The sequence below is a fragment of the Nilaparvata lugens genome, chromosome 6 (assembly GCF_014356525.2).
Source record: "Nilaparvata lugens isolate BPH chromosome 6, ASM1435652v1, whole genome shotgun sequence".
Classification (NCBI taxonomy): Eukaryota; Metazoa; Arthropoda; class Insecta; order Hemiptera; family Delphacidae; genus Nilaparvata; species Nilaparvata lugens.
The window spans coordinates 37,581,044-37,592,050 of NC_052509.1; the positions used below are offsets into that span (position 1 = coordinate 37,581,044).

General features: G+C 33.4%; 1 protein-coding gene across 1 annotated transcript in view; it reads right to left on the reverse strand.

Annotated features, from left to right (window-relative positions):
* Positions 1 to 624: 624 nt before the first annotated feature.
* The window catches only part of LOC120352034 (ADP-ribosylation factor GTPase-activating protein 1-like), a 10,763-nt gene continuing 380 nt past the window's right edge, over positions 625 to 11,007 (reverse strand). Inside the window, exons 2-7 of the mRNA XM_039431447.1 lie at positions 9,979 to 10,161; positions 9,164 to 9,278; positions 8,576 to 8,698; positions 7,217 to 7,276; positions 4,931 to 5,097; positions 625 to 1,631 (exon numbers count right to left, since the gene is read on the reverse strand). Of these exons, the coding sequence (XP_039287381.1) occupies positions 1,490 to 1,631; positions 4,931 to 5,097; positions 7,217 to 7,276; positions 8,576 to 8,698; positions 9,164 to 9,278; positions 9,979 to 10,161 (790 nt within the window). The 3' untranslated portion in view covers positions 625 to 1,489. The remainder of the gene's footprint in view (positions 1,632 to 4,930; positions 5,098 to 7,216; positions 7,277 to 8,575; positions 8,699 to 9,163; positions 9,279 to 9,978; positions 10,162 to 11,007) is intronic.

Here is an 11,007-nt window from a genome sequence, read left to right on the forward strand (position 1 = left end):
ATAATTTAGGTATTCCATGACATCTATTTGGCTTTTTATCAACTGAATTGTGTTTGCTCAGTTAAGTCTAGAACTTGAATTTAAACCCTACCCCAGTCGAGGATTTAAAATCACGCTGTTTCAAGTCCTGGACTTAACGATTTTTGATAAATCCTTGACTCGGAAAGAGCCGAGAATCTAATTCAAGTCCTGGACTTATAAGCCCTTATTTACTCAGAAAGCGAAATTATAAACTCCAGGGTCTAACATGATCTCTAAACTCCAGAGTCTATTTAAGTCCTCGACTAAGTTAATGCTCTGATTCGGAAAGCCAATTTTCTGACTCCAGAGTTTAAAGCCAGTTGAAGTCTAGAACTTAGCTAAATGCCGAGCTCGGAAACCGGCCCTTATTCTTTGAATCTCCCTGCATAAAGGGACAATAGTGGCATTCATTACACTTGGTCATTACTGGCGGCTACTGAAATTACGTCTATTGTCCTTGTGAGATGACGATGGTCACTGAATGCGTCTATTGTCCCTATGTGCAAGTTACTTTAGGCTTTGGCATATTATGCCAATAGATTAGATTATGGCATATATGCAAATTAGATACAGGTTATGATCAATGAGAATAAAACTCTAAAACCTGGAATGAATGTTTATATTTATTATAGTTATAGTCATCATCATAAAACTAGATGTCCAATTTATTGATTTTTTCTGGATGTCCAAATGCAACGATGCACTTAAATGATAATCCTTCCGCACTGCACTGTCACTTGAATAAATACTTTAACAACCGACTAAATAATTTGATTACAATCACAGACAAGTGCCAACGAATGTCTAATAAATTGAAACAACCCAAAAGCCATGTTTTCCTGGTGTTAAAAACGGTTATTTCATAGAGATAATAAGAGTAACAATTTTAAATTTAAAATTTTTTTAGGTTTAATGCAAATATTATATAAACAAGCTGAAAAATATTGTTAATTGGAAAACAAAACAATGCTAAGCATCGTCCTGGATCTTACTAGTCCAAAAATTAAATAATATCGCAATGGTCGAATCAAGATGATTCTTCAAATTGCAAAATTAAAACTCAGCGGAAAATTACCGAGCTTAAAAAATCTCAACAGATATCAACATAGAGCATTCAATAACAATATTTTTATTAACATTACAAATGACATCCTGGTCCCAGTAGCTAACAGCAAAAAAGGCTTTTGAGTTGATTAATTTGGTTTTCAAGCATCAATGATATGAATTATTGATCTTAACAATTAACACATATTATGAATATTATATAACCATGGATAAAACCTCAATACGAATACAGAATATTCTGGAATCAAATAAATATTTTAAAAGTAAAATACTATCATTCGTAACATTGAATACACTTTGATATATAAAATGTGAAATGAATTTAAATTCAAAATATATGTGTAAGTTATTTGACAATGTTCAGTATCGTTTCAAATAGAATGTTTGGAAATGTCGGACTGATCTAATTGTTGAGCATTTCCCAGGCTTCATCTTCAAGTTTATTTCTCGGATCTACATTGGCGGACGTGGAGCTTGCATTCTGAGTGCGTTTCTTGGGGTTAATGGTCGGCTCTTTCCAGCTATCCTCCTCCCAGCCTTGTTTCCTTAACAAATAAAATTCATTATTATAACTGGTAGTTCTGTGAATAGTAGACCTCGCACAGTTATAAACAACAGCCTCCTCTAATACTATCCATCAGAATCATTTGAATAATATATACAAAACCACCTAGAACCACATAAAATTAATTTCATAGTATTCAGTTATAGTAAATGCAAATTGGAGAGGCGGGTGATGGTGGCTCCATCTATGAGTGAAATTGGTAAATTTCAAGCAGTAAAAAAAAGTTCAAACAGTTCGTCTGCTTCGTGTTTGTTTACATTTAAATCTCATCATAACCTGACTTCTCATTAAACAATTTTTTTTCAAGATTTTTTAAATTCAGTCATACATTTTGTTCTAACTGAATAATTTGTTTACTATAGTACAGAAGTTATTTATAATTCAGATGGCACTCAGGATGGTTTTAGCAGCCAGTCTGAAAATACCCTAGAACATTATAAGTGAATAAAGTTGATTAATGTTAATGAATTAGTTCTTGAACTATGAGTAAACAATAATTTCTACTATTCAGATTATATGACACTGGGAAACACTGCAATAGCAAACCAACTGTGAGCGTCAAGCATCTAGGTTCAAGCTGAGGATGGAGCGGCAAGATCGTGTGTTTAAAATAATGCTTACTATGCTTAAAATAACTGTTTCACTATGTATGCCACCATTTAAATACATGCATTCACTGTCAAGCTTGAATCTACATTCGCCGCTCTACTATGTTTCCACCCTAACAGAGGCTTATACAGATACATCATAAAATCATTGTGAATGACTGGATTGGAGGAATATTATTTAATAGAACGAAATTCCTAATGAATTCTATAAAATATACATTCCCGCTCGAATAATATATTTTTGTGTAGCAGAATTTCATTTTTGGTTTATTTATTCTGTTGTCAACATTCGCAGTAGCGGAAGTCTTCAGGATACTTTAGAGAAATTATTGGGAATTTCGTTGAAACTATTAATTAATTATTCTGATTTGACAGCGAGTGAATTGTAATCTCCTATTTACATGATCATATCTTCAAAGATGAGCTTTGAGCATGATGTGCTTTGTGACATTACAGAATGAAAGAATAACATCGTTAATAATGGGTCATATGAATAAAACCAAAGCATATGCTCATGAGCATGAGCATGGAGCATAAGGTTTTGCTCATGAGCATTAGGTAGAAGCATAAGCATTTGCTCATTTTTATATGAATAAGCTTTATCTTATACTCTTACCTTATGCTCCTGAACTCTGGAGCAATTGCTCACGTATTTTTAAGATTTTTCATCAGCTGATTTGCTTTTGTGGCCTTACCTTGTTTTTATAGCTCACATAAGCGCTAAATATGCAAGTAGGAGACACCGCTTGTGTTTGCGACGTCTGCTCTGTTTTCTATTTATGAATGAGTTTTAGGTTAGTTGAGTTTAGAATTTTCATCAGCTGATTTGCTTTTGTGGCCTTACCTTGTTTTTATAGCTCACATAAGCGCTAAATATGCAAGTAGGAGACACCGCTTGTGTTTGCGACGTCTGCTCTGTTTTCTATTTATGAATGAGTTTTAGGTTAGTTGAGTTTAGAATTTTGAAATAATAGCGTGGAAAAATGTCATCTCTATAATAATCTTCAGCATAATCTTATAATATCTGCAGCCTTCTTATAATCGTCTACACTCTCATCTTCTTAAATGTCTATTTCCTATTTTGTAATAACTATCTTTATACTATCAGAAAGCTATCTTTTGTATTTATTCTTTTGTAGGAATAATGGTGATATATATATCATGGTTAAATCTAGAAAGTTTTATAGTTCTCAACTATTGGTTGTGATCGTATCTGGTATAGTTTCCTGTTTCTCATACGAATTATGTATTTATGTAATACGGTGGTATGCTATGCTGATTATTCATCATTAGTTACTGCTGATGTGGATCTCAGTGCTCTTGAACAAAAGATGTCCAGATGTCAGGGAGAGGCAGAAGCCTGGTTTAGGGCAAACCGTCTATTTTTGAATACAACCAAGACCCAGAAGCTAGTGCTTGGTTTGAGACAGATCAGTCAGAGTGCAAAAAGTGCTAAGCTTCTTGGCATTACACTAGATTATAAACTCACATGGATACCTCATATAGAAAGTGTCTGCTCCAAACTTAGTAGGGTTAAATACCTTCTTCGAAAACTCAGGGATTGTGTACCCGTACACTATTTAAGAATGTGCTATTTCGCTTTTTTCCAGAGTGTCTTTATGTACGGATTGGTCTTGTGGGGTTGTGCCCCAGATGTGCAAAGAGTGTTCTTACTACAGAAAAAGGCTATAAGAATTATATCAGGTGCAGCGTATTTGGAGCATTGCAAGCCGTTATTTATAAAAGAAAAAGTTATGACAGTTTACAGTATGGTAGCTTTCAAACTCCTACTTCAAGTGAAGAAGGATCTAGGATCATATAGATGCAGAGTTGACATCCACAGCCATAATACACGAAATAAGACAAAAATAGATGTACCTTACACAAGACTGAAAAAAGTATTAACTAGTCCTAATCATGTATCCTTGAAACTTCTTAATATTCTGCCAGACTCAGCCAGAAACTTGCCTTTAACAGTATTTAGACAAAAACTTGAAAACCTTCTTACAATACCCACTATACTCACTTTCTGATTTCCTACAGCTGCCAGTAGAGAATCATTTTTTGAAAACCATACGTAATAGTACTCTGTAGTCTCTAACTTTATATTTTTATGTGTTTATATTTAAATGATGTATTATGTACGTTGGATTATTTTGCTCTTTATATTATTGTTTTATTGACATATGTGGAGGAAACCTTAAATAGAGGTTTCCAATAGCATTGTTTGTGTCCTGAATGGAATGAAACTTTTATTCTATTATTCTGTTATTTTATTATAATGTTTTATAATGTATAAATTGGCGTTTCCGATAGCATTGTTTGTAAGCACTAAAGGAATAAAAATCATTTTTATTCTTATTGGTTGAGCCATTTTAATATGAGCAAAAGATGAAAAGCTGCTCTAGACTAGACTCACAAGTTGAGAAAATGCTCTAGTTTATTCATTCAATTTTGAGTACAAGCATTTACTTTTGAGCAAATGCTCAAACTATTTTTTTGATTAGCATGAGCAAAAGATTTTGCTCACGTTTATTCATAGAAAATGAAGCAAATGCTCCATATTTAGAAGTATAAGGAAATGCTCAACTTTATTGATATGGCCCATTGTGTTGGAAGAGCAGAGCAGAGCAATGCCCCATATATTTGGTAGGTATGTTGTATTGCTGACCTGGGCTGTGTGGTGGCTTGTGTTGCATTGTTTCCTTCAATCAGCAATGACGACTTCTCCGACGACAAGAAATCTGGAGAAGAGGGGATGGAGCCCTGTGTGGGTGTGGGTGCGGGTGTGTTGGTGCCCGACAAATCCTGCCAGCCTCGACGTCCCAGTTCCCCCACCTACAAACAATAACCGACTTTTTCATTCAATTTCAATGCCGCGTCTCAATGATATCTTAGTTAGTTCAGTTAACAAGCCCTACCGTTCTCATCACAAGATAGCTTAGTGCGTTCACACTATACTATTTGAAATGTCAAGCAGGGGCCACTTCGTCGTGAGCCAGCTATATCATACGGTGTGAACGTGGCACTAAATCAGACCAATGGTGTTTACACGATGCTAACTTAATAACAAACTATCATTCATGTTGATAACTAATACCAGTTAACTAGTAATCTACTGGCAAACAGCATTGGTCTTATTATTTGATCGGGTTCACCCGATGCTATTTGACTAGCTCAACTATTTTTTACTAGCATCATGTAAACAGTATAAGTCTTATCAGCTATATGCACCTGTTAGAAGTAGTGGACTGATATCGTGGGCTGAGTCTCTTGTTATCGACGATTCATTAGACAAGCCAATCGAGATAAGAGAAATAGATGTAGTATCAACTAAATGATTTTAGTTTTTATTTATAGAGAGTATAGATTTTAATTTAATATTCATAGTGAATATTAGATTATGATAACTAATGAATATGATAATGCCTAATGAATTTTGTCAACCATAGAATAATACTGCATGTTACTTTATTGGATAAAATGTAAAGTACTCACACTATATTAAAGACAATAAAATTATTTTCTATCTTCTATCTATCTATAAGTCTTAATTGAAGCCAACTTTATGCAATGTCTTGTGTCTATAGGATACTTGACATTACAATTCCGAAAATCATAATATCACTCATTATTGTGCTTATAGACTGGACGGAGAATATTCATAGTGCATATTAGATTATGATAACTGAATTATACTAAAACTGCATATTTGTCCGATACAGTGAGAATATTATTCCCATATCTTCTAATAGGACTTTTCATACTCGCTCGGATGGAGTCAGTGGGAATAGTCCATTAGAATTCATGAGAGCTATATTTTCACTGTTCCTAAAAGTCGTTAGGTCACGTCAGAGGCCCTGAAATCGCTCAGGTTCGACTGAAAACTCTGACACCAGACTTTAGTCAGCCAGGTCACACGATATTATTATTTAGCAGACCTATATGCGCCGCTTCTCCTATGTTATTTATTGAAGTTTTTCGGTTTATCGTTTGATAGTTTGACACCTATGTTGATCTTGATAATGGAAGGGATGAATAATTTATTTAGCCTATGGCAGATACACAACACATATAAAGCTCATGAGTCTCAAATGTCTACATATTATACACTATATATTTTCAATTCTTTGAGATGTTGTGTAGTTTTCGGTCAGGAGAACATAAGTTTGTCTGACCGCCATCTAGTACTGGGATGAATAATGTTGAGATATGAGTGGGTCTAATATTTTAGAAGGATTCCGAACAAACGGGATGTGATTTTACTTTTGAAACATGCTCTGAATTTGATTTAATAACTTTTCTCAAACTATTATCTCTCTCTTATCTTTCTCTAACTCTAAACTCTATTAGATGAACACAGATTAAAGGGCAATCTTTCAATGTGTAAATCGAGAATTACTTCCACATTAACTCAACATTAATTCCATGCATTATATTCTATTAACCCACTGAATTAGATCCATTGTTGTTTTGAAATTCTAATTGAATGATTGAAATTCTTTTTTTCAATTCAGTTCATTTCTGAAAAAGAATTATAGGATTTTACTGGTGGATTTTTGTTCTAGGTCAAATGTTCAATTGTAGAAATAGATCAATTGTTCCAGATCAAACACTGTCAAAATCAATTGACAAATTTGTTTAATCGACAGTCAAGATAATACGAAGAAATAATAAATAATGTACTGACTATTCATGGAGGTCATGACTAACATTAGAAAACGCTTTCTTACAATCCATATTACTCAGTAATGAATATTAATAGTATCTAAATTGAATAAAAATAGAAATATTGCTTGCTGTTAGCTGAAAAATAAAAGAAAGAGTGTAAAGAAAAAGCACAGATTGAATTATTGAGATTGTTGGATATGATTGAAGTCTAATATCTATATCGAATAGAAATAATTTTATTTAATTTATAAAAATAAGAAAGTATCAATGATAGGCTACTATTTACCTTGGTAGTCAAATTGGATACTTGGGTAGATACGTCATCTAACAACTTTCCTTCTTTTACCTAGGACAACGAGCAAGGACTAAAAATAAAATATAACAGCAACAAAATGGAGAGTGACTAAATAATCAAAAGCAAACAAAAAACGATAAATAGTAATTTTACCTAAAATATAGGAAGTACTCTACAAATACTTGTATAACTGATACAAGTACTAGTAGCTACTAAATAAAGTGAAAGTTGAAAAGTAATGATAGAATAGCTAGGTAAGTGACGAAAATCCTGAATAGAATTATAGAATATAGATGAAAAAAATAAAACTGAAAAGCTTTCATGAAAAAAAGGAATGAATGCGATAATAAGTTTACAATAAGACAAATGCAGTAGCATCATTTATTGTGAAACTTGAATCAAATTTCAGTTGTAACGCCAAAGTGAACGTGAAGAATTTATTCCATTATAAAAGTGTTGCTGTCAATTTATTATCAAAATTCTACAGATGGAAATTACTGAGATATTGCAATTATTCAAATGATAATGAATTATTATTAAACGAAAATCCAAATTAAATGCTGTAATTCACCCCGAAGACTTCTGCTACTGCAAATATTGACAACAGGGTAAACTGCTAGACGGAAATTCGATGAGCGCTACTATTCAAAAATTATATGTCAGCCCGGGAATCGAACCCAGTACCTCCTAGTTGCCGGTCAGGAATGCTTACCCTTACATCAAACTAACAATCTCTGGATAGCAGCGCTCATTTTATACGACGCCATAGCATCCAGCCAGTCTACATATGGAAAAAATTCATAATATTAAAAAGATATTGGAGTAAAGTATTTAATCGAAGACATAATTTGAGTAGATAGTCATTTGGAGTGAATTGTACATTCACAATGAATTTATACTTTAAAAGCCAACGTATAGAGTTGATTTTAGAGACTCTGCATATGTAGAGACTCCTGCAGAAAATGTATATCTGTCTTTTATTTAATATTAGAGATTACAACAATATTGTGACGAAATAAAATAATTTATTCATTGTAAGTCGAACAAATTGAAGAGCCGAACGAATTCTAAGTTTGGTAACAATTTTTTCGAGTTTGGAGAAGTCATTCAAAATTTACTGGTGTTTCCAAGCAATTTTCAAATTGTCTAGATTCGTGCTCTGCGTCTTCTTGTTCCACTCTGGAGGGGAGGGGAGTATCCACATTAAAACAAATCTCAATAGAATGATTGAACAATAAAGTAATAAACTAAAAATTGAAGGAGAAATAAATATTTTACTCGAATGAACAAAAGTAAAAAGTAAAACAAATACGATACGAAAACATAGAATAAAGTGAAACTAAAGCATACCTTATCGCCAACAGTAACACTAATTTCAGCTACCTTTTGTGTTGCAATACCGCCAACCTTGATAGCTCCTTCAGAAGCTTTACTTGCTATTTTAGCAGCTGATGAAGAAAACATTGACCAGCCCTGCAATCAATTTGTCACCAATCATATAAAATATCAAAGCTGATCTCAATGAGTATTAAATAATTAACTGTTACCATGTAATCATTTCAACTAGACCTACTTGATTTGTATGATAACTAACAAATAACTCACTATAAGCTAACATTGCGGTAGATGTAACAGTAAAACCAGTCATGAAAATTGAGAATTGAGTTGCAATCACACCGCAGCGATAAGGTGAAAATGATTTGGTTCAAGCTTACGATTTGGAAAATTCTTACAAATAAACTTGTTTCTTTGAAGATTTTTGTTTCACTCATGCTCAACATTTATTTATTATTCATTCAATAATAGAAAAGAAAAGTGATTCGTTGTTAGATAATTTTTCTGAATTTATTGACTGTTTTTAATATATTTGAATCATCAAGTATTCACACTTTTCTGTACCGGGTGCATTCAATTTAATGTAATACATTTTAATCTTACCGATGCTAAGGAAGAAACGGCTGTATCGAAGAATTCTTGCGAAGAGCTTTTGGGTGGTGCTTCCCTTGTGTAGCCGAATCCTGAATATTTTCCTCCTTGACTGGGAGGTAAATTTCTGGAACGAGAAAAACTGCTATGTTATCTCATAAGATAAAAAGATATTCATGTTTACGACTGTTCAATCGAAAATGAACAGTGGAACGTCAAGTTAAGTTGGTGGCTGAACCCATCCTTGTTAGAAAATTGCGCCATTTTTTGTGCAATTTTTGCACCAAAAATAGAAAATAACTCGAAATGAATTATAGAGAATTTCTCAGTTTTTTGACACTATCACTTGTGATCGAGATTTGGGCTAAATAAGGCGGTGATAAATGCGACACAGCTCAACAGGTTCAGACAAGGCCAACTGATTTCAAATTTATAGAGAACCATCCACCATAACACATATTAATGTGTTTTTATTGTATTAGAGAGAGCCGTACCTCATTTCCCAATTAATTTAATGCTTCTCTCTCCATTGGTATGACAGCTAGACAGATTCACAAGCTCCATTGGATAGGCATAAGATAAAACAATTCGAACAGGTCAATTTATCAATCTATAGAATGATTTTTATTTTTCAAATTAATTGGGAATAGTGTAGAATTGGAACTGTGCATAACATTTTTCACACAAGCTTACACCTATTTTTGGACCGTTCTATCTATAAGAATTAGAGAGAGGATCAGTTTCGGGCTGAAGCTGTTGCCTTCTCCTAAGCCTTATTTCATGATTAAAGTCTGCAAGAATGAATGAATGAGTCTGGTAGCACTTACTCTGGTCTGGTAGCATTTTCATCCTGTCTTCTAGCAAAAAATTGGTCTCGTTCATCTCTGAAGCTCTGCGAATCCATGTTCTGATAGCCTCCACCCGAATCTCCGTACGAATAGCTGGACGAGTCCACATAGCCATTACCCCCTCCTCCACCACTCCCACCACTTCCACTCTGTGGACTACGTCTGTCAAACACAAACAAATAACATTTATTACTACTGGCAATCAAACACAATTTCAATCCACTCTAATGGTTTATTTTATTCTTCGAAGCATAATATTGATATATTTAATAAAATGTACAACAGAGTTTCAAAAAACTATTACAAAAATATTACCGATTCAATAAATTGTGGGATTTGAGCGTTGTTAACTTAGAGAATGTGAAAAAGTTCAATTTGGAAGGTTGGAAGGGTTCGATTAATCATTTGAAAATCAAGCCAATTACAAAAACAAATTCCGAATACGAGTTTCTCTCTCTTTAAAAACCTATATAGGAGCATTTCAATGAAATCTTCCTTAATTGATAAATAAAACTGACTAATGATAATAAATATTACCAATAGTTCAGTCAATATAGACATAAAAAAGGGGGTCTGCTTGCAATTAATATTGTAGTTCTGATTTTTTAATATATTATTTGGGTACATAAGAGAAGTCCAGAACCAATTTCTTCATACAAAATTTCCTTGTGCTAAATACAGGTGGCCCGAAAATCTCGTATTTTCGGCTCATTTTCCAGTTTTGAGCTATTTCTGCCAAATCTCGTAATCGGACAGAAAAAATTGCTCTTGTCTTTTATCTAGATTATAAAATTCTGAATAAAATGAGATCATTCGGAACTCTCTATCCCCAATGAGTAATGAGTATTGAGTTAAGTACACTCAACAATAAATTTTCAATTTTTCTACCGAATTTGACTTATGATGCGTGATTTTGGACCGCCTTGACGAGCCAAGGAGAATGAAGTGTAGTACAATGAAATCTGAGCATTGTGTGTGTCAAAAGTTATTAGTGTTTGAAATTTTGAT